The 25,076-nt window shown below is 42.3% G+C and overlaps 1 protein-coding gene across 2 annotated transcripts in view; it reads right to left on the reverse strand.

Annotated features, from left to right (window-relative positions):
• Positions 1-24,394, reverse strand: part of PLA2G4A (phospholipase A2 group IVA) — a 72,924-nt gene extending 48,530 nt beyond the window's left edge. The window contains exons 1-2 of one of the 2 annotated variants that reach the window (XM_074152241.1): positions 24,344-24,394; positions 17,404-17,485 (exon numbers count right to left, since the gene is read on the reverse strand). In XM_074152241.1, coding sequence (XP_074008342.1) covers positions 17,404-17,485; positions 24,344-24,394 — 133 coding nt within the window. The remainder of the gene's footprint in view (positions 1-17,403; positions 17,486-24,343) is intronic. The other variant, XM_074152242.1, reaches the window with a different exon arrangement.
• Positions 24,395-25,076: the final 682 nt, after the last annotated feature.

Below are 25,076 nucleotides of genomic sequence, written 5' to 3' on the forward strand. Positions count from 1 at the left end.
GGCAATTCTAGTGGGGAACATCAAGCAGACCCAACACACCTTCTGATGCCATTGTCATACATAAAAGATACTGAACTCACCCTCAAGGTACTTCAAATGTCTCAGGAGATGCAGAATAGCACACAAGGGTCATGCTTTGAATTAAGTATTCTTCTAGCTAGGGAAACTTTTAGGGACAGTAAACAAACCTTATCCTGGACTCAGGCTCCCCCAATTAAAATTTTGTATGTAAATAGACTTTGCGATTCAAAGATTTCACTGTGTGAGAATTTACTTGGACTGCTACAAGGCTCCTCAGAACTCTACTTAGAGAGTTTTACACTATGGTCTATATCTGTGGGGCTTAGCTAATTGCTACGATTTGGCAGGTTACACTGCTACCTGCATAATTAACAAGCAGCTCTTTAAAGTTGGGGATCAGTGTGGAAAGCCTTTATATAGCAATCTTTATTAGCTTTTAAGACTTTATGTCTGATCTTGTCTCTTATTTAAAGTCAGGAGAACAGGGGGATTAAACCCCAAGTGTTTTTTAAATGTTTTCTCACTGGCAGATGTAACTAATTGCCAACTTTTATTGAATACACGAGCCCCCTTGAATTATTACACAAAATTTTGCCAGAAGGAAGTGAGTCAAGGCCCCTTGAAACTAAACAGCAAAATATCTCCCAAAATCAGAAGTGACAACATCTCATCTGGTAAGTCCAGATATCAAGCGCTACTTTGGTAGTAAACACTACAGACGTGCGCTGCCCAGAGACTGAGTTTGCCTACGGAAGCTTGGGTTTTAACCAAAATCCTGGTGCTGAACAGTGTCATGGGCAAAAAGTCAATGCTTCCCTTTCCGTTCATTTTTTTAAGTAATTATGTGATCAGCCCTAACTATAAGTAAACAAATTCTAATTTTTAATTTTAAACACAAACAGCAAACGGTTCCCTATCTGAAATCAAAATCCCAAAGCATGTGGAAAGCCCATAGCACTGCACAGCTGGCATACAGATGCCATTACTAACTTCCAATCAGGCAGACTCCAAGTAAGTGTTGAAACAGAAACTAAACCCAAGGCAAAGAACATCTAAACTTAGAAAAATCAGTCTTCATTACTCAGTATTGCCAAGCCACCCCCTCATCCCTGCCTTTATTACCCTTTTTAACCCGAGGCAAAGAGTTAATCCTCTGCCCTTTCATGTTTGAAAGTTTATTTTGTGGTACTTTCAATTACGAAATGAAAATCTATTCTTTTATAACTTGCTTTTTCAGATGAAGAGGAAAAATACTGGAAGACTGTGTGCTCTGATTAAGATATTACTGTAACCTATACTATATTAATGAAAATCTTACTCCCTGTTATTGGTTCGGGAGCAAAAACTAGCTACCAGCGATCTGGCAAGTAATACAAAAGTATTCTCTTAATGTATTTCAAAACATTAAAGTTATCAAATGCAGATAAAACAGACAGAGTCTGTATTCTTTTGCTTGGATATATTTATTGCTGTTTGTGGTTTTGCTAGTTGATTTGCCAGGTATGTTTTTAACAAAAAAAACTAATTTGAAAATGTAAATGAAACATAACTTGAGTTTTATATTTTGTTTATAGTTTGATTTTAAATGGAAGCATCTTTATGAAATGGTTTATGGGTCAAAAGCTGATGTTTTATGAGTGTAATCAATCCAAAAGAATTAGCTGTGTACAGACAACACCGTCGTAGACTTGCTTCTATTTTAGCAGCCTACTTGAAATACCAACTACAGACTTTTCAAAAGAAGTAACATGTAAGAATTTGTACTTCTTCCTCAGGACACACAAAGTCTTCCTCAGAGCCTTGCAGGCCCAGAGCAAGTGCTCTGGGCTGTTCTTTGTGCAAGCATTCTCGCACGACTCCTCCATCATTTGTGGGCTAGCTACCTGCAACGCATCTCAACTTTTTAATGTAGGTAAAGTTCGGAAGGTTCGCAAATGGAAAACCTGGAAGGTTTGCAAATAGACACATGCGCTACCATAAGACAGTGACTGCATGGTATGATTCTATTTTCCTCTCCTCATGGTACTCTCAGGATTTTCACTAAAGCACCATACTTCTCCGCATTGTTGAAGAGCTTCATACATAATGGCACAGAAAACACTCTGAAATAGAGGGACCAGACTCCTTTAGTATTTCTCAGGAAAAAATGAGTACGAACTGACAATTAAGTACAAGTGTACCTAAAACCCCACCTTTACACTGAAAAATAAAATTAAGAGATTCAGCATTGATGTTAATGGAACTAACAGGGGGTTCTGCAATTAGCACTTTATAGCTAGATGTAAAGGTAATTAACAAAATGTTCATAATAATAATTTTGTAAGATTTACAGCATCCACTGAATCTTCAGGGGTTGAAGAATGACTGTTATTTTTAAACACACTAGCTTAAGAAATGGCTGAGAGGTAGGAAGTAAGGATTCAGTGGCTTTTCCTTGTTTGATGTATCTCCTGGTTAAGTAATTGCTATAGAATCCTATCTCTAAATTACATTATGAATCATGAAGTGAAACACACAATGGACAGTAATTAGGATCAATCATTTTCACATTAAAAATGAGTAATGCTTTAAGAAATCTGTCTATTAAAGAAACCTGTAAAATTTTCTACAATGACTGGAAACCATTTTATCTTATGTTACTAATTTGGTGAGATGACTGTCATCAGGCTCACGTATTAATATAAGTAATATTTCAACATAATTTATATTTCAGTCACTTCAATGATTTCAATAGCGTAATAGGCATGAAGAAACTATAGAAAGCCTGTTCAAATATAAAATACCAAGGATGTGACCACAAAATGGTAGCATTCAAGATCCTTAGGGCAGCAAGGAAGGTACGCAGCAAACTCACTACCCTGGACTTCAGGAGAGCAGACTTTGGTCTCTTGAGGGATCTGCTTGGTAGGGTTCCATGGGAAAAAGTACTGGAAGGGAGAGGGGCCCAAGGAAGCTGATTAGCATTCAAGGATCACCTCCTCCAAGCTCAGGAGAGGTGCATCCCAAAATAGAAGTCGTCAGGCAAAAAAGCCAGGAGGTCTGCATGGATAAACAAGGAGCTCCTGGATAAGCTCAAAAATAAAAAGGAGGCCTACAGAGGGTGGAAGCAAGGATGGGTAGACTGGGTGGAATATAGAGAAACTGTCTGAGTGGCCAGGAACCAGATTAGGCAAGCTAAAGCCCAGACAGAATTAAATCTGCCCAGGGACATCAAGGATAACAAGAAAAACTTCTACAGATATGTCAGTGATAAAGGCAAGTCTAGGGAAGATGTAGGCCCTCTCGGAAGGAAACAGGAGACCTGGTCACACAGGATATGGAGAAGGCTGAGACACTGAATGACTTCTTCACCTCAGTCTTCACCAGCAAGGGCTCTCACTACACCACCCAAGTCGCAAAAGGCAAAAACAGGGTCTATGAGAATTAAGAACTGCCCACTGTAGGAGAAGATCAGGTTTGAGACCACCTAAAGAACCTGAAGGTACTTAAGTCCACGGGACCTGATGAAATCCATCCACAAGTCCTGAGGGAGCTTGTGGATGAAGTTGCTAAGCCACTTCCCATTATATTTGAGAAGTCGTGGCAGTCTGGTGAAGTTCCCACTGACTGGAAAAGGGGAAACATAACCCCCATTTTCAAAAAGGGAAAAAAGGAAGACCCAGGGAACTACAGGATGGTCAGTCTCACCTCTGTGCCTGGCAAGATCGTGGAGCAGATCCTCCTGGAAACACTGCTAAAGCATGTGGAAAATGAGATGATCGGTGACAGCCAACATGGCTTCACCAAGGGCAAATCATGCCTGACAAATTTGGTGGCCTTTTACGATATTGCCACAGCACTGGGAGACAAGGGCAGAGCAACAGATGTCATTTACCCGGACTTATGCAAAGCGTTTGACACTGTCCCACGTGACATCCTGGTCTCAAAACTGGAAAGTCATGGATTTGACAGACGGACCAGTGGATAAGGAACTAGCTAGATGGCCACACTCAATGGCTCAATGTCCAACTGGAAGCCAGTGACAAGTTGTGCTCCTCTGGGGTTGGTACTGGGACCAGTGCTGTTTAACATCTTTGTGGGAGGCATGGACAGTGGGAGTGAGTGCACCCTCAGCAAGTTTGCTGATGACTGTGGTGCAGTCGACATGCTGGAGGGAAGGGATGCCATCCATAGGGACCTGAACAGGCTTGAGAGGTGGGCCCGTGCAAACCTCATGAAGTTCAACCAAGCCAAGTGCAAAGTCCTGCACCTGGGACATGGCAATCCCAGGCACAAATACAGGTTGGGTGGAGAATGGATTGAGAGCAGCCCTAAGGAGAAGGACTTGGGGGTGCTGGTGGATAAGAAGCTCAACATGAGCCGGCAGTGCACGCTGGCAGCCCAGAAAGCCAACCGCATCCTGGGTTGCATCAAAAGAACCGCAGCCAGCAGGTCCAGGGAGGTGATTCTACCCCTCTACACTGCTCTCATGAGACCCCACCTGGAGTAAAGTGTCCAGCTTTGGAGTCCTCAACACAGGAAGGACATGGACCTGTTGGAATGGGTCCAGCAGAGGTGCCACGAAGATGATCAGAGGACTGGAGCACCTCTCCTATGAAGACAGGCTGAGAGAGTTGGGGTTGTTCAGCCTGAAGAAGAGAAGGCTCCAGGGAGACCTCATAGCAGCCTCCCAGTACCTAAAGGGGGCCTACAGGAGAGATGGGGAGGGACTCTTTATCAGGGAGTGTAGTGATAGGACAAGGGGCCAAAGGTTTTAAACTGGAAGAGGGGAGATTTAGATTAGATACTAGAAAGAAATTTTCACTCTGAGGGTGGTGAGACACTGGAACAGGTTGCCCAGAGAAGCTGTGGATGCCCCATCCCTGGAAGTGTTCAAGGCCAAGTTGGACAGGACTTTGAGCAACCTGGTCTAGCGGGAGGTGTCCACAGCAGGGGGGTTGGAACTCGATGATCTTTAAGGTCCCTTCCAACCCAAACCATTCTACGAAGTCACCACCATCATACATTAAAATTAATCTCATTTGTCCATCAAAAGTTGAAAGAAATGCAAAGTTCTTGAAGTATTCCAAAATTCGGCTTGCTACAAAAAAAAATCTGCACTATAAGAATTTGCCTTTTTTTTCCACATGAGGATGTCATAAACACTTGTGATCATAATCAATATTAAATAAAGCTATATTAACTTTCATTTCAGTTAATAGATGCATTACCACTATAGAAAGTAAATCTGGATCGAGCTGGCTGGGGAAGGGAGCATGAGCAGGCTATGCAGCTCATACTCGCTGCTGGCTGGCAGCAGTGTCCTCTGAATTTTATGGAAGTTATCAAACCTACCATTTCTGTAGAGAAACCTGAAGTAGGAAGCATGAAGCCGTTCTCAACAGGTTTAACATTAATTAGTATTGATCGCTGTAAACCAGCATGGTACCAGCTACGTTAATTTCTTCCAGAAAAAAAATTTTGATGTGCTTTTAAAATAATGACTGAGGTTTTATTCAAATAGTGAATTTTATGCGGCTCACCAGACAATATGTTTCACAGTGGCAGGGAAATACGATTTGATCTGTCTGCCACAGTCAGGTGAAAGTGTAATGAATTTTAAAATCACATTTTTCCCAGTTTAATGTGATTTTCCAGTTTTTAAAAAGGGAATTCTTAAAAACAGTACTTAATAATTGTCAAATATCAATAATTCTCAAATAAGTAATTTCCCCAAACAACATATTAACAAATATATTAATTATTTCACTGAATTTTAGAGTTGGAAGGGACCATAAAGATCATCTAGTCGGCTTAATTAATAATAAATACAGATTGAATATATGAATAATTAAGTTTGGCTCTGTTGCACGCTAGTGAAAGGACAGATGAACACAAGGGCCTAAAAAAGATGTCACCTGTGTTCAGGAGAACATAGGCATCAGTAATTGATTAATTAATTCAGTATCAGATAGGCAAGGAGAAATGGAAACAAGGCAGAGCCACAAGTTCCCCTATACAGCAGCCAGCATTGCTACCTGGCTGGGTGACAGGATGGAGGGGATGGTACACAGCTCGATTAGGTGCTGGATGCTCAGGGGAAGACATCAGCTTGGTTTTTCCCCCCTGCCAATTCACAGGCAACAAATAAATACGTAGAGTCTTTGCTGCAGAGGCTGGCACTGTGATTTTGGAAATCAAGAGGTTTTTCTCCCGCCTGAAGAGGTGAAGCCCAGGAATGCCAGGAGCAGAACTAGCTCTAGTCTTGGGCTGCCACATACAAATGCATCTCTCTCATCACTCTATTGGGTAACCTTGGCATTAAAAACTACTGCAGCTGCACAATCACAAGCCCTCCATTCAAATTACCCTAAACCACTGCAGCAGGTAACAGCAACAAGGCCAAACTTTTGACCTGTCTTTTTAGATGTGTTCTGAATTTCCATTTTCAAAGAGGACTGTAGCTGAGCTCACTATAAATTCAGGTCTCCCACTCATTTGGAGGGGATACTTCTGAGAGTCTTCAAACAAATTCATAGTCTAACAATAACACAGATGCTGGACTGAATGCCAGAAGGCCACAGGGCCAGTGTTACTTCAGTGAAGGAACTGAACTCCCAGCACAGGCTGTGCACTACCACCCAGTTTACTGGCGTGGGACACCACTAGCGGTTTCACTGATCCAGCCTTGAAATTAAAAAAAATCCAAACAATTCAGTTGACGGTTCAAACCTAATTTGTGGAAGTGCCAAGACCAAAAAAATACTCTCTTAGAATGAGAGAACAGTTTGGATTGGAAGGGACCTATAAAGACCATCTAGTCCAAACCCCCCTGCAATAAGCAGGGATATCTTCAACTAGATCAGGTTGCTCAGAGCCCCATTCAACCTGGCCTTGAATGTTTCCAGGGATGGGGCACCTATCACCTTTCTGGGCAACCGATTCCAGTGTTTCACCACCCCCACTGTAAAAAATGTCTTCCTTATATCTAGTCTAAATCTACCCTCTTCTAGTTTAAAATCATCACCCCTTGTCCTATCGCAACAGGCCCTGCTAAAAAGTTCGTCCCCATCTTTCTTAAAAGCCCCTGTCCAGGTTTGAGCGACATGACATTAATTTCTCTTTCAGTAATTTTATTTTTCAGTAAGATCTCCTCTAATGCTCAGGAAAACTGTGTTTTTAGAAGACTCTGGTATCTGAATTTGTGAAAATATTTACTTTATAGCCAGCTATGGTATGTGGTTTCAAGGTCTCAGTGTTTTTGAGCTTGCCAGGTGCAGGGATAAGGGGGAATGAGACCCGGGCACTTGACCCAAGCTGACCAACAGGATTATTTCATACCATGAATGTCACATTCAATATAAATTAGAAAATTTGCTGATGTTTTTTTTTCTCTCCCTTGATGGCAGCGGTCCAGATAACATCTTGCCCCAGTGCCAGACCCCTGAGCCCTTCCCTTCTTTCTGAAGCTGTAGCGCTGGCAATGTCCCACATTTTCTGTCCCCTGCTGAGAATGCACAGCTCCCTGCTGAGAGAATGGGCTGCGTATAATCCTTGTGTGTTTCACATTGGTATAGGGATCAATATTGATTCTTTTGTATTATTGATGTTAATTATTTAGTCTTATTCTATTAAATCTGTTTACATGCCAACTCTTGGGTTTCCTTGTTTTTTCTGATTCTCCTTCCTCAGTGGGGAGGGGCCATTGGGGAATCGTCCAGGGAAGTGGTTGAGGCACCATCCCTGGAGGTGTTCAAAAGATGCGTTGACATGTTGCTGGGGGACATGGTTTAGTGATGTTTTTTTTGTAAGAGTAGATTGATGGTTGGACTAGATGATCTTGAAGGTCCCTTTCAACCTAGACGATTCTATGACTCTATGATGGGGTATGTCCCGGTTTGAAGTAAAACCGAACCAATTTTCTGTTCTGTAACTTTACATCCTAGCTAGGCCTCCTCTAACTCTCTGAAATTAACGGCATATTGTGGAGAAAACTGCTCGTTCTCAGAATGATAAGCCCAATGTTTGTGCTCCATGCCAAGGAATGGTATGCAGGGAGGCCCTTGCTTATACTTATTGCTATAACAACCAAGGTCAGCCAATTTCGTTATTTGCCCCCTTAGAGGGTCGGAAATGGAAAAAAAACGTAGAGGGGTCATGTCGGTGGGGAGGAGTGGACAGGACAGGTGACCCAAACCTGACCAACTGGGGTATTCCATCCCATCTGCCCCATGCTCAGTATAAAGGCTGAGGGATCAAAGGGTCAGCCCCTTCCTGCAATGGCCGACGTCCAGAGAGGACTCTGTCTGTTCATCTGCCTTTGATCCCGATCCGTGTGTTCCTGACTCCAGAGCTGGAATCCAGTTCCCATTCGTCACTGAGTCCAGTCTGGGACTTCCCCAGTGCCTGCTGGTGATGTGACTGTCATCCTGGGAGCTTGATACGGTTTTGTATATATTGTATCTATTTCATTATTTTTCTTCGTTATTTTTATTTCAATATTAATTCTTCATTAAAGTAGTTTAGTTCATTCTAAACTTTTGAATCTCCTTATCTCTTTCTCCTCCTCTCTCCTCTTTTAGGGGGGGGAAGGGGGGGGAAGGGCCATCTGCCGGTCCGGTTTTGGTAAATTCAGCCAAAACCACGACAGGGTAACAGACTAATTGTCTAAGTGACAAATTGTTGTGGATTCTTCAAACCATAACAGCCCCCTTTAAGTAGTGGAAGGCTGCTATAAGGTCTCCCCAGAGCCTTCTCCCCAACTCTCTCAGTCTGCCCTCAGAGGAGAGGTATTCCATACTTCTGACCACATTTCTGGCCCTCCTCTGGACTTGCTCCAACAGGTTCATGACTTTCCTGTGCTGAGGGCTCCAGAGCTAGACACATTACTCCAGGTGGGGTCTCACCAGAGCAGAATAGAGGGGCAGAATCACCTCCCTCAACCTGCTGGCCAGGCCTCTTTTGATGGAGCCCAGGATATCGTTGGCTTTCTGGGCTGCGAGCATACAATGCTGGCTCATGTTGAGCTTCTCATCAACCAACACTCCCAAGTCCTTCTCAACAGGGCTGCCCTCAACCCCTTCATCCCCCAGCCTGTATTGCTCTGACCCGCATGCAAGACCTTGTATTTGGCCTTGTCGAACCTCATGAGGTTCACATACGCCCACTTCTTCAGCTTGTCCAGGTCCCTCTGGATGGCATCCCGTCCCTCAGGCATGTCAACTGCACCACTCAGCATGGTGTCATCTGCAAACTTGCTGAGGGCACACTCAATCCCACCGTCTATATCGATGATGCTATTAAACAGTACTGGTCCCAGTACAGAACCCTGAGGGATACCACTTGTCACCGATCATCATCTGGACATTGAACCATTGACTACTACCCCCTGGATGCAACCATCCAACCAATTCCTCATCCATCAAATAGTCCACCCATCAAATCCATCTCTCTCCAATTTGGAGTGAAGGATGTTGTGGGGGACCATGTCAAAGGCCTTACAGAAGTCCAAATATATGACATTCGTAGTTCTTCCCTTGTCCAATGGTGTAGTCATTCCATCATAGAAGGCCGCTATGTTGGTCAGGCAGGACTTGCCCTTACTGAAGCCATGCTGGCTCTCTCAAATCACCTCCTTGTCCTCCACATACCTCAGCATAGCTTCTAGCAGGAGCTGTTCCATGATCTTCCCAGGCACAGAGATGAGGCTGACAGGTCAGTAGTTCCCAGGGTCTTCCTTTCCATCCTTTTTAAAAAGGGGTGCAATGTTTCCGTTTTTCCAGTCACCAGGGACTTAACCTGACTGCCATGACTTTTAAAATAACCTGGAGAGTGGTTTGGCAACTATATCAGCCAATTCCCTCAGGACTCTGGTATGCATCTCATCAGGTCCCATAGACTTCTATATGTTCAGGTTCCTCAGTCGGTCACAAAGCTGATCTTCTCTTAGAGTGGGAAGGACTTTTCCCCCCGAGTCCCTGCCTTGTGGTCCATCCACTTGAGAGGTGTGGGGAGAGAGGTTGCCAGTGAGGACTGAGGCACCTCAGCCTTCTCCTTGTCTCTTGTTACCAGTTTGCCAGTCTTGCTCATCACGGGGGTATGCTTTCTTTGACCTTCCTTTTCTGGTTGACATATCTGTAGAAGCTCCTCTTATTATTCTTTGTGTCCCTTGCCAAGTTCAGCTCCAGCTGTGCCTTGACCTTCCTGATCCCATCCCTACACAACCTATAGAACATCCTTATACTCTTCCCAGGATACCTGTCCCTGCTTCCACTGTGCAGGGAAATGCACCTATCCCTGTGCATTTCCTTCTGGCCCTTTAGTTTGATCAGCGGGTCTCAACTCAGCCATGCTGGTCTCTTGCCTTCCTTTCCTGATTTCTTACACCTGGGGATCAAGAGCTCTTGTGCAATAAGGAAAGTGTCCTCAAATTTCTGCCAGCTCTGTTCTGCTCCCTTGCCCCTGAGGGCAGTTTCCCAGGGGGTCCTATTGACTAACTCCTTGAAGAGCTAGAAGTTTGCTTTCCTAAAATTCAGGGTCCTGACTTTACTCTTCACCTGACCCATATCCGTCAGGACTGCAAACTCCACCAGTTCATGATCACTGCAGCCCAGGCTGCCTCCGCTCTTGATGTCATCAATTAGGTCACTTGCGTTGGTGGCCATCAGGCCTAGTATTGGATCTCCTCTGGTGGGGCTATTACCTGGCTTAAGAAGGTATCTTCAATGCATTCCAGGAGTCTCCTGGATTGTCTACAGCTCGCTGTGCTACTTTTCCAGCAGATGTTGGGGTGGTTGAAGTCCCCAAAGCAGGACCAGGGCCTGAGAGCGTGATGCCTTCTGTAGCTGCAGTGAGAAGGCTTCATGAATAGATTCCCTTTCATCAGGTGGCCTGCAGTAGACACCAACTACAAGGTTCCCTTTGTTGCCTCTGTCTCTTAATTCTCATCCATAAGCTCACCTGCTTTTGGCTATTCTTCAGAGACAGGTCTTCACACTCTATCCTTGATGCAGAGGGCAATGCCCCCCATCCTCACCTGACTCTTCTGAACTGCCTGTAGCCATTGATAACTGCACGCCAGTCCCACCAGGTTTCAGTAATGGCAACTAGGTCAAACCTTTCTAGCATCACAGTGGCTTTGAACTCCTCCTGTTTGTTGCCCATGCTGCATTTACTGGTGTAGAGGCACTTCAGCTGGGCTGTCAGCTACGTCACCTTCTTAGAGGAATATCCCTTAATTCCTTTGAGGTATTTCACTGGTGTTTGCACATTGGCTCCTATTAGCTCAGGAGCCCCTGTCTCATCTCCATAAGACTTCCAAGAGTGCTGCAGTATAGCTAGCATGTTTCAGAGCAACAGGCTGCAGGCCCTCACCAGCACCCCATCCCTCTAATCTTGGCTTGTCATCCCACCTGGTATTATCCCCTCTCTCTTCCAGCCTAGTTTAAAGCTCTGCCGATGAGCCCTGCGAGTCCGTGAGCAAAATCCCTCTTGCCCATTTCAAAAAGGTGAACCCCATCTGACAGCAGCGAGCTTTGTGCCATGTGGGCCATCCCATTATCAAAAACCCCAAAATTGTGTCAGTAACACCAGCCCCAAAGCCATGTATTAATAGACTGAGCCTGTCTTCCAATGTCACTTCCTGCAACTGGGAGGAGAGGGGAAAAAAAATATCCTGTTCTCCAGATTCCCTTACCAGCCATCCCAAGGCCCTGAAGTCTCTTTTGACTGCCCTTGGACTACTTCTCTAGGTTATCTGTACAGTTGCCTTTGCAGGCAGCAGTGAAAAGTGACTAAAACATTACCTTGCAATAGCTCAGAGAAAAATCTGCTTTTCTAGTGATATGCCAGAATCTAAGGGGTTTAGGGTTTTGGTTTTTTTTAATAAATTGAAATGCCTAGTTCTTAAGAGCTTTTTCCGTGTTAAACCTGCATAACTTGCCACTCTCAACAAAGACACAAGCGGGAGAGAAGGAACAGGCAGTGTGGCTGCCTAATTCAGCTATGACTGTGGTTACACAGTAATGCCAGAACGGGGCAGTGATAATTTGGTCTAGAGTAGGTTTAGCCATATCATCACATTCCTGGAAAATTACTCAAAACCCACAATCTGACTTTTATTCCAGATTTATGTCAGCTGATGGAGTATAGATTATGTCTAGTCTGGCATAAAGTCTGCTAACACAAACTTAAATTGGCAACATTTTCCAAATCCGCAGAACAAGTTTACACTGGATCTGTGTTTGGTATCATGAGGCTTTAGAGGTTTTGATCCTCTACCAGCAGCCCTAGAGCTTGATTTACTATATGGCTGAAGTGCTGCCTCCAGGTCTTTGAGTGAGAAGAGGTTCTTCCCTTGACTTTTTAATTCAGACAATTGCGTCAGAAATGTTTTAAAAACCTGGAGCTGTCCTAACCGGGCAGAACCATAGCCAAGTATAGGCTCAGGTTGGCTACGTAAACATCACATCTTAGTAAAACCATCATCATTGCTACTGCAAGCAATTACAGGAAACTCAAAGTTACACCTGTGAATTGAGTCTGCCTCAACCTCGCTGCTCGGTCGGGTTATTACAGGCATTTCACTTACTGAATGAATGGATTACAAAGCACTTAGAACAGCAGATGCACACTGACGTTAACAGGTCTACAAAAGGGAAAGATGATTTTCCATGTGAGTTAATCTGTCCAACTAAGCATGGCAAAACCTAGCATTAAGCAGACAATCTCTGTATTTCATCTGTCCTATAACGTTGTTGGTTGGACACTTTGACAGAGCATAGTTTTTAGTTATAGGCCTTACAAAAGTGTTCCTTTCTGTAATGATGAAGGTTAAATGATATTTTTTTCTTCCCTTTCAGAATACATTCAGTCACAAATATATAAATTAGCAAATTTATTTATGCTTAAGAACTCTTCTTTGGTACAGACCCATACGCAGGACAGTTAGCACCCTGCAAAATGCAAGTAACCAGAGGATGCTTCAAATAACACTTTAAAAACCCATTTTCAAAACAAATTAAAAGTCTTCCTCATGCAGTACATAGCAACTTGCAGAACTTGTTATCAAAGAAGCTGTGGATGAGAAGACTTGTGTGGATTGAAGGAAAACCAGTGAAGTTTATAAAAGAGAAACTCAGTGAAGGCTACTAATTACATCTGAAATACATTCAGCTCAGGGAGTCCCTTACTGAAGGCAGCTGAGTGCTTGGAGAAGATCAGAGGAAAATATCACACACTTACCCAGTTCATATTTTTCCTTTGTATCTGACCGTGACTGATGTCCTTCCTGCTTCTCCCTTAGGATCAGGCATTAGTCCTAACACAACTTAGGATCAGCCCTAACCCTAACACAACTTCAAAGCCCTCCCTGAGAAGGGGGATGAGAGGGAAAAGTAAAGAAAGCAGGAAAAAAAAAATCAAATTATTACAGAGAAAAATGGAATAAAAGGAGGGAGAACCCTCCTAAATGGAGGCAGTGAGAGGCTCAAACTTGAGAAACAGTAGTGTCCACAACTCCCTGGAGAGCTCCACCCCAAAGTTCTGCCTGGAGACAAGACAACACATGAAACAGAAAGAGTTCCCAGTCACCGTCAAGCTCCCTTCTCCTGGGGCTGCAGCTGGTCACAGCATGGCAAGGGCAGGGAGACAAGGAGGTCCTTCAACCAGTATATCAGGCAAGATGGATCCTTGGTCTAAGCCAGCATCACTGCTTTGACATTATCATTACAGTGTAATGGAGTACCAAGAGAGCCTTACTCTAAAATGAAAACAAGTTTTCACTAACATTTTGCAGAAACAGTTCCTGCCTCAATAACTACATGCTAAGTGTTCAGAGACAGAATTTGGCTCTCATCTAAAACGTATTTTTGCAACTGAAAAGAGCAGCATTTTCTGGATTAGTTTCACTGTGGAACACACAAGCCTGTTTCCAACACAACTTTCACCTCCCAGCACTGCTTCTGGCTAACCCTACAATAGGGCAAAAATATTGCCTGTGTCAAGGAAACAGAAATCTATAGTCTACAGTTGCCTCAATGTTTCACTGAGATATGCAGTAGACATTTCATGAGCAGTTCTTACTAGTGTTGTTCATTTTTAAAGATATGGCTCCTGGCCACGTGAAGACCTGCATATGCAGCCTCTAGGACCTGGAAGATTGGCCAACTCTGACCTACTTTTTCCAGGTTGTTAGGCTGGCAAAGGGGAGGAGTTTGGCTTGTTTTCCTCTTGAAGTTCTCTTGCAAAAATCAGGTTCTGCCTCATGGCCTTGCAGGAAGAGCATTATCTGATGATACCTCAAGAGTCAAGTATACTGTATTTAAGTCAGGATGCAAGACCAGTCATCTGTGATACAGAGAACAGCTGGATTAGTCCTGAATGAGCTGCTGTAACACAAACTATTCTGTCCCTGCTCTAACACAAGCACGCAAATCTCCAAAACCTTCCCTTTCAGCTAGCTCAGGTTTAAAACACCACATACGTATGCCTAAACTGCGCCAGACTACTGTGACTGGCTTTAAAGGAGCCAGCTTCAACACCAAGAGCCATGGCTGAAAGTGAACACAGCCCCAAGGTAAAGGCATATGGAGCAACGGTGACTGAAACTGCACTAGACATCACCTCCTCTCTCCATCCACATTGCTGAGAAGTTGACCATGAGCCAGCAATGTGCCCTTGTGGCCAAGGTGGCATTAAAAAGATGATAGCCAGCAGGTCAAGGGAGGTCATACTCCCCCTCTACTCTGCCCTGGTGAGGCCCCATCTGGAGTACTGTGTCCAGTTCTGGGCTCCCCATTTCAAGGAGGACAGGGAAGTACTGGAGAGAGTCTAGTGGAGGGCTGGACTGAGGAGACAGAAATGTGCATAACTATGCCAGAGAAGTCAGGCCCTCCGTGTCCATCCACAGTTGGGGCATCACACACACAAGACCTCTAATCTAAAACTCCTTGAGCAGAGGTAGACTTCAAATCTCTGACACGCTCTGGGCAATCCTGCTCCGGCAGGGGAGTTGGACTAGATGATCTTTATGGTCCCTTCCGACTCTAAAAAATTCAGTGAAATTCAGTGAAATCCTTAAGATGAAATATATCACACAAACAGCATAATTTTGAGGACTTGCACATATTAAATAAACTTAGATTTACTCAGATCTTTCATAGCTATTCCAGAGAGTTCTGGAAAGACTGATACGGAAAAAAGAGCAAACCATTATACAAAATATCTCATGTTCCCCAGGATCTCCATCACTACCACAATGTAAAATTACCTCTCTTGCCCATAAAGCAGTCACTGTCTACAAAGACTGGAGCAAAACCAACAGAATAAATTAGGAGAAACCCACCAGAAGAGTCAACAGCTTGGTAGTGTCCACCACAGGAGAGCAACACTTAGGTACCCATCCCAACCAAGGCATCTCATATTATGTGTCATAGCCACCGTCCCTGATAGCAAACCCTATATCCCCAAGATGAGAAACCCAATGTAAAAGTTCAGAAATTCCTTCAATAAGTTACAGTTTTGGCAAATCAAATTAAAAATAAATAAATATATATACAGGCTGGCACAATCAACTGATCCTCCACCACTCACAGCTCCACACATCTTTCTTAAGTAATTAATATGATTCCTGATTTGATCAAATAGCTTCCAGGCTCCAACTCACCAAGGGAAATAAAAACATTTTTAATTTTCCCAAAATAAAAAGAGAAGCAACAATATTGGTTTTTTCACTTCAGGGAATTTGCCAGGACTCCAAGAACAAGCCCCAGAAACTTGGAAGCTCACTCAGAGATGCCCCAGACCGCAGATGCCTCAGGCTACAGAGCACTTGTAGCCGCCTCACAGGAAACCAAGCAGGTTTCAGCGGCCCTTGAGCGTAGTTCTGTCAGGTTTTAGCAAAATAAAAGATTCTTCCTGAGTAACTTTTTGGTTTTGATGATTTGGAATGATAAGAGTTTTGTCTGGAAAAAAAAAAATCCAATTATATTGATGAATAACATTTGGAAATTATACTACGTGACCATACTTGTCCTGAGGCGGGAAGGCGGAGGTGGGGCAGAAATAATGCCATGGTCTTCCAGCTTTCTTCACCCTTTCCATACTCCCTTTAACATCATATCATGGGGTCCCCATTTCAACCCCCTTTCTTCTCTTCCCATGTTCCCCACACTGTCTCATGCCAAAGATCTGTGTCTGAGAACCTGTGTCTTTCCATTTAACCCATCTTCTTACACATGCAAACCTGTGGGCCTCTTGTTCTACTCTTTACGGCACTTTTCCTGAGGTCTTCTTATATAAAGACCCTCTTGGAGGCCACCAGGATAACACCCACTGCATCTTCTGTGTGTGCTCCTTTCCTTCACCCCGCAATAGATGCTAAATAGATCCCCAAATCCTTCTTCCAGGGCTCCTCTCTCTCCCCTCATACTTGAGGCTCTTGAACATTTCCTTTCCAACTGTCCCTCCCACTTAGCCCACCAAGTTTAATATCAACAGTAGACACTACAAAAAAACCCCAAAACTGTTAACCCACTGAAGCAAAGCTGTGTGACAGAGCAGCTGCTGTAGTTTGACATGAAAGCAGTTTCCAGGAAGGTGCTGGGAGAGCAATAACTGTATGTCAAACAAGCCTGATGAGAGAGAGCAAGAGCGAGGAACCACACTCATCCTCCCAGCCCCAGCCTGCAAGTCTTGGGCTATGCAACACTCTGCATGAAGCATCATGGAAAGAGAGAGAAGACCTGAGAGCAAAACAGTCATAACCAAGGAAGGAGGAGTATTCTTTTTGCAGATTCAGCCAATATATTATGCTCTCCCTCTTCCTCCCACCTTAAAAGTGGACAAGAGTTTTCACTGGTCATTCTTCCTAGTTTCCTGCTCAGCTACTAAGTCCAGAGGCTCAGAAGCCTAACAGAAAGGGGAAGAAATGCTGGTGTCTTATATAGCTATCCACCATCAGATCTGCTTATCTGTTTTGGATTATTTATTTTTTTTCCTTCTTGCTCTGCATTGACTCAGCAGAGCTCTGTGGTTCTTTCTTTTTAAAGTGTTCCCACCACCAAACCACAGCCTTTTGAAGATACAGCAATTGCCAGTTTCACTATACTCAGAACAGCACTTCCGACTGAGCCAAAAAAACTAAGTGTAGGTGTCGCTTGCTTGTAGGCAAACTGTTTACAACTCACTCAGCTTTTGTAGATCAATGGAAAGGAGCGGCAAATCTGCTTTCTGAGCTAGAGTGAGTGAGTAATTAAATGGGTACATTGCTTTAACAAGCAAGACCAAAAACCACCAACCCACTAGCAATCATTTAATGCATGACAAGCTTGATGTGTCATCTCCCCCTGCCTATGGCGACAGTCTCCTAAAAGAAAGAGGCAAAACAGAAAGAGAAATACTCACGCATGTCACCAATCGCTCCTTTTGTGACATTTGTGGCTTTCCTTACTGTCACAGTGAATATGTGTGAATACTGGTGTTCCACCTGGAAGTCAGAGAGTTAGAGGTGATTAAGCTCCAGAACCAAAAACCACCTATCAAAGTGGGTTTCGTTTTGTCCAAAAACTGAGACAGAGAAATCACCCAATCAAAACGTAAGTGAAACTCATACTGGATAGAGCATCTTAAAGCTGAACTGCACCCTGCAGCTTTACTGAAAGGTCTGACCTTATACTAGGGCTGCTTGATTTTCCTGCAGCCACACCTACTAATCTCAATAAATAACACTCCTCCTCTCTACAGAACCTGCTTTAAGGCATTTAGTCAGTCAGGGACAACTTGGTATGGTTAGGAAACAAAAAAAGGGGGGGTGGGGGGGGACTACTTAACAGTGTGCTTGTCCTTGTAATTACTTTCCCCCTGTAAAAAGAACGGGTGCAATTATTTCAAAGTATAAGTTCTGGAACAGATATATGCATGCTACACATGCAAGGGATATAGTTAGCAGTGTATGGAATATACCTTTTAGTATGCATCGATATTCAAAGTGCAAGTAACCTTAAAACAATAGAGGGAAGGTGAAAAGCAAGCTGTTAAAACATTCACAAACAAATTTCATGCGGTTTCTGGAGCTTCCTGTTTCCTGCAAAGCCCAAGCACACAGCAGGAGCTGCTTTTCTAAGAGCAAGCCTATCCTGAACAAAATAGGGAAGTACGAAAAGATTTGAGATTAAGAAACAAAAGTAAAAATCTTAATGAAAAGAGGTCAATAACTCACATCTATTTTCACTTTATCCACACAGCCATAAGTTTGATCAACCTATTGAATCCTGTTATGGGAATCACCATTGCATATCGCAAGGCAGGCAACATTGGCGGTTACAGGGACACAGTACAGAGCTTGTGGGCAAGTTCTATGTATTAGGGCCAGGATCAGGTCTCACGCTGCGGCCGCTCAGTGCTTCCATCTACACTGCTATCTTAAAGCCAGTCTTAAGACACCCCAGCTGTCTGACTGCATATGGTGCCTAGACATTGACTCACCCGCTGGTACAACCTGGAGGGAGCCAGCTCACTGCTGGAACAGAAACTCGGGCACTGGGAGGGGACCACCTCAGACCTGAGCTCTGACTCTGCAAAGAGCATTGGGTCCAAGTTGCTTGGCTTGTACAGCTCAAGCCACTGTAACAAAAGCATACCTCCTATGGGACCTCAAGTCGTCACCTATTATAGATAGTGATAAACCACTACCTCAGGCTTCCATTTCTAAAACTAAAACAGTAATATTTTCCATCTTTGCCTAAACATCCATTAACTTTGTGAAATACATTAATATTTGGTTTTATTTTAATGTGTTATTTTAAAGGTCTTACGACATATTCCAATCAAAAGGAAAAGGGAGAAGTACCAGAATCAACAATACCCATCATATGGCACATGGGGCACTTATTCAGGCTGTGCCTGGTGCTTTCTTGCAGTGTTTTCCATCTGGATACTTCCCTTTTTTTTTTTTCTAAAGGAACAAACAAGTAAGCAAACAATATGTGGCTTAATTTTCAACAAAGGCACATGCCTCCATTTAAGCTACTGCTGCTTCAACTGTTAGACTTCAAAAGGGCCTTCAGGTGGTTCTCGTTACTATTCAGAACTGGTTATTTCAGCCAAGCCTCATTATTTCACATCTACAACACACTTACACCCAGAAACCAGAACCAAATTGGATCTCTAATACAAATAAACAAACAAAAAAAAACCCCACACAACTGGGTTTTTATAGATTATGTATCATTTTCTCGAAAAAGAAAAAAGCCAGTTTTCTAAAGAGAGCAAAAGTGGCTTGAGACTGCTTAAGTAACAGTTGAGTCAGGACGTATTAAAAAAAAAACCAATGCAAATGATACCAACACAAACTCCTCCACAAGTCTGTAATCTAGAGATCTGCAAAGGCATAGCCACATCACCCTGGCAAAATATCTAGAAGAAAATGCCCACTGTGATACTGAGGTTATGACTTCACTGCAGACACTGGCTGACCCAGACACTGAATTGCTGCATCTTTATTAAGATGTAGTCACCCACACGTTGTGATGACTGCTGAAGGCTCATTTCATGATAGCCTGACCAGCAGTAAATTTCAACTCTGTAATTTCTCCCCTGTAAGCTGTAGGAATTGTCTGGTTCAAAGAACAAGTAAGCAGGCAGGGGAAAACTGTGGCAATGCAAACTATTACCTTACAAATGGTATACTGAAATTGTCATTACACAGTAAGTGGTTCACCAACCACAGTAAAAATGGAATCCAGACTCTAACATTCTCCCAACTGGGACTGTTAACTGACCTCAGAAGTACCAAACTCAACAGGAATGCTTTGGATATGGGAATTCAAATTGAACAGCCTGCCTTGTGCTCACGTGAAGACATACCAGTGATTTTGTGACATTCATCACCTTTAACATCACAGCTTGCAAGGGCAGATGGATAGATGGGAAGGAGGATGGGACTTCTGAACAAACTTCTGCTTCTGCCACATGGCAAAAAAAAAGTCCAGAGTTTTACATCACAGCAGGGTAAACGGGGGTTTTAATGGGTATCTGGAAACATCCAGTACTACTGTGAACACAGCTAAATAAGGTTACCCCAGCTCTGCCATTTACCCTGCTTCAAGAATTTTTACAGTCTCCAGAAAACAGCTCTCGTGGTTCCTTGCTTTCAGTTTGCTTCTTGAAATTGTTCAAAGCTGTTTTATCAGCATGTGCCACCTTTGCATGCATGTCAGATTGCTGAAGTGTCGGTTTCACAATGTGGCACTGGCCTCAGAGTTTGCTCATCGAGATTGATGTAGCTCCTTTGTCATACAAAACCTTATAATTAAGAGAAACAGCCCAAACTACAAACACACCACCCTTCTTATTCTTCACTGTTAAGAAAGAGCCTGTCCTTGCTAGAGACCACAAATCAGAGATCACTGAACATTTAGCAACAAAGAGGAGGACGGAGTTATAATTAACTTACAAGTATGGGACATAGGTGTGCTGGATCTAGTTCTCAGCTGCTACGTGGAACTCATACACAATTCTGGTGCACCAGAGTCCTGGCTGTAAAATGGGGATACTACAAGATGCTCACTGACAAAAAGCACTTCTGTAAAGTAGTTTTCTTGTATCTCCTAGTCCTACACATGGAACTTATACGCCTAAATAAAATGCCTACCATCAAACCAAGGCCAAACCACCACTTACTAGTGTATTCTCATTACAGCAGTACAAAGATTGTCACTACTTCCTATTACAAGTCAATAACTTTTACTATTATTGACTTAAGCAGCAAGCCCCATCATTCCAATTGGTATCCTCTGAAATGAATGCAAGCATACAGAGGTCTGGCAAAACAGAAAAACATTATCTTCTTTCCCAACACCTTACCCGAAATAACACACTGAAGCTTATAATTATAGAGTTATTAATATTTGGCTATAATCACATGCTTGGAAGAAACTGTTTATTTTAGTAGTTGCAATCTCCGTCTTAGAACAAAAAAAAAAGTACACAGGGATACACAGGAAGCTCAGAAGCCTAGATCTTTTCATAATCCAAAATAAACGCTTTTCATGAAACATAAGTGCAATCAGAAATGGGATCCTAAGTGGAAAATTGCTGTAATTTCTAAGGGTATTAAGAGGCCTAAGTGTCCCTATTAACAGCTAGCAAACTTTCAGAAGCACTTTTTTGTTAGTTTTTGGAAAGACTGAGTTATAAAGACAGATGGCCCCTGAAAATACCACAAGAAATGTATTGTCTCTGAATACTTTTATAAATCCAGCCCTTGCTGGTTTAGATGACTAAGCTGCATTTTCTAAAGTCACTTATGTTCATCTTAGGTCTTGATAAAAATCTGTACATTGCCAACTCCTCAATTACTTCTGAAAAATAGACGAAGGTATATAAATCACTTAAATGTTGCAACACTGAGTGGAGCAACACCTGCATGCCTTTAAAAATCTAAGCCAGGTTAAAAATTTCAGATGCTCTTAATTAACTCAAAGCCCTAAATCCTGTCATCCAAAGTGACCTAGCTTTACGTATGTGTTTCATTTCACTTCCTCTTGCTCCATAAATTTAGAGAAGAAAGAACAAAAAATTTCTATATGCCCTCTCTGAACATGGGTTTTCTGAATCATGGAAGCTCCTGTGGACAATATCCACTCTCTACTGGTTCAATCCACAAGGTTTCCCAAGTATACTGCACAGCCATGGTTCAGCATCTCCTGTTCCATGCTACAGCTCTCCATCTCTTCTAACTCCTTCTCCTGCCTCCTTCGATCTTCTCCCACCTTTGACTGGTTTTTTTTTTTTTTTCCCCCTTCCAGTAAAGTTTCCCTCATTATCTGATTTCCTCTATTTTATGTATCACTGCATTTGTATGTACGTAAACACCATTACCTTCCCACTATAGGACTGAGAAATAGAACAACATGCTAAGATCTCCTGTAACGCCATTGGGTTTTACCTACAAACTTGCCACACTTACTGAGAAAGGAAGGGATTTGCATGTGTTGAATAAAGTATTTTTCATATTCCGGAATGCTGAGTCAGAGAACGTAACTCAATCAGGAGACGCACTTGCACATGACCCAGCAGTCAGGAAGCTCTGGTATAGGTAGATTTTGTAATAAGTATTTATTACTTTCATTTCCTTAACATTAAGGACACTTGAGCTGACTATTGGGCTGGACAAATGAAAACGTTTGCTTGTTTTCTTAAGTAACGTATTTTTATAAGGTCCATGCTCTTCTTTCACAGAGTATTACAATTAAGACAAACATTTGTGCATTCACACGCACACAAATTTTATCCTGAAGTGATTTTCCCCATTGTTATAATATTTATCTCCCTTACCAATGTAACTGAAGAGGTATTATGCATTTTAATTCTTTATTCTCTGAATCTAAAAGCATTTTTGGTACAGTCAGTTCTGTCTGTACATGCAATAACTTTGGGAATGCCTTATTTTATTCCTCCAAGTCTCTCATAAAAAAAAAAAAAAAAAAAGAAAAAGAGATTGGAAAACACACAATAGTTAACAGAAGGACTTTTGGAAAATGCAGAATTGTTTTGAGTCTTTTAATGCCAAATGTCATTAAAATTCAAGATTTTCGCATTGATATGACCCTGCTGCCCTTGACTGTTCTAGATGTCAGTAAAACTTCCCATGCAATTTCAATTTTCCAATTAAGAAACCTCAAAGATTTACATTCACTTTTCAAGCCATTATAGGATCAGCTCTTGCATTAACCATGTTCCTTCCTGCATTAGCAACATTCCTGCAGCAATAGTTCAGCATTGCCAGAGGACTGTAACTACATATAATTCTAAGGCTACGTTTTGCTCATTATGGTATATATTGGTATCAAAAAAGATCTTTTATATGAATGGTTCAATGAAATATAACCGAGTGCCTCAGAGACGCCTTCCATAAAGGCACACAGACTAGATCAAGCATTCCATCCAGGAGAGGGCACTGATGCAGAAAGAAGGAAGTTAGTGTATTGGTTTAACACTGTTGAATACAAACATCAACCTGAAACTTGCCTTTACAGCAGCGTTCACAGAACCACGGAATGAGTAAAACACTAGTTTGACATCTGCTGGCTGCAAACTCATGTAAAGGATGTGACTGCGTGGGGTAGAAACCACATAATTGATAAGAGATCATTTCAAGGAAGCATACACTATATTTTTAGCAACGTGAAAGTTCAACATTATAAGAAGTGTATGGTAACTATCTTTGAGTACGTATCGCTTTTCCTGCCATGAGACTCTGGGACTGTTAGGAAAAGCACTTGATATGAACACACCCAGCTTGTTTCAAGATTTCAGTATGAGTAGGAATTGCAATTTCAGTGTTTACTTTGGAAAGTCACTCAAGCAAAGATACGTGAGTGAATATTACAGCCAAAAGTCAGCATTCAACAAGCTGCTGACCTACCCCACTGGCTTGCCGTACAAAAGGCAGTTCTGCTCCTACTTCCCTTCTCCTCCTTCCCTTGCCACTACTTATCTACTGACAGAGGTTGTGCTCACATGGTTGTGCTCTTCCCTTGGCCCAGCTCTGACGGGACACAAGTTATCTTTTGCTTTGAATTGTTTCTCTGCCAATTGGCTCACTCCAATAAGATACGTTTGAGAGCTGGTACAAGGGACGCAGCAGGAACATTGGAATAAAGCAGCAAGAAGAGAGCAGGAGCTTTTGGCAGCAGTGTCTTGTTTGGTGGCACAGATCATTTCACTGACCTTTACCTAGAGCTTGCAGGCTATGTTTTGATGATTCTCTTTGAATCAACACCACTGATACGCACTAGTTTAAGATCTAAATACCCAGAACTGCCAACTTATCCCTCTATACATACTGATGAAAAGGGAAAAGACTTATTTGGTAACTGGAATAGCACAAAAGAAAAAAACAAGTATTGTAAGGGAAAAAGACGTGTGATGTTACTTTTGCAGACTACAGATCAGTTTGACAAGCAACATGTGGAAAAACTTGTATGAAGTAGTTAACTACAGGCACTTTCATGAAACACTTTGAACAGGCAAGTCCCTCAAAAGGATACCCTACTACACCATACCCATGAGGTTGTTTGGAGCCCGTATTCTGTTTTGACTTACACTTGAGCAACTACACTCAAAGCCATAATGTGATTTTTGAAAAGCTAACTTGAATCTTTCAAATTTCATTCAAATAAATTTCTGAAGAAATTTGCTCTAACTACACTTATCATTTCTTTAAGGAATTAATGGTAACTCTAACGCTCTGTGCTTACTTAGAGTAACTTCTGATAGGATACATTATACAAGACTATATATTATACAAGGCAGTACACATAGAAGATTCAAAGCTACTTACCACAATGTGTTGATAAGGATCTATGACGGACATTTTTGCTTTAATTTTCATTCAAGACAACTGTCAAATTTCTATTTGAATCGACACAGAAGAGGCTTCTCAGTTTCTTTTCAAAGCAGAGCTCAGGATGACAGATCTTTTAACTATTAAATAAAGAAAAAAATAATTAAAATGTTTATGTTCCTTTTAAACTATATTTTGTATCACTGCAAATTAGTTTCTTCATTTTAGGAAGGTTCCCACAATCTATTTGTTTCCCAAGAACTTAATCTCATATAAGCTATGGATGTATAGATATTTACTTGCCTGAATTGGAGAAATTTCTTGTGCTTACTTCTTGTACCTCAAAGTAAGAGCATGAACCAAATATCTTGAATTCCAGTCATCCAAGTGTTTCTAGGAGCTCTACAGATAAGCAAAAGAACAGAGCAATCATATTAAACCATTACATACATTTAAATGTACATGCTTCCATGCCTAACAACCCTAGTTAAAAAAAAAAAAAATTTAAAAGCTATGTTTAGTTAATAGCCTTTTTGCTGTAGTGACAAATTCTTGGTTCCCATGCTTTGCTTCTGTATTAAGATGCTCACACAGTCAAGACACGACAGAGATGGAAGTTCCTCTTTGTGTCTTCCTCCCCCTGTACAAAATGAGGTACAAGGATATGTCCTGCATTCACACCAAGGGACATGAATTTTAGAACCAAAAAGCCAGTCAAGAGCACAAGCAC

This window comes from Numenius arquata, chromosome 8 (assembly GCF_964106895.1).
Source record: "Numenius arquata chromosome 8, bNumArq3.hap1.1, whole genome shotgun sequence".
NCBI lineage: Eukaryota > Metazoa > Chordata > Aves > Charadriiformes > Scolopacidae > Numenius > Numenius arquata.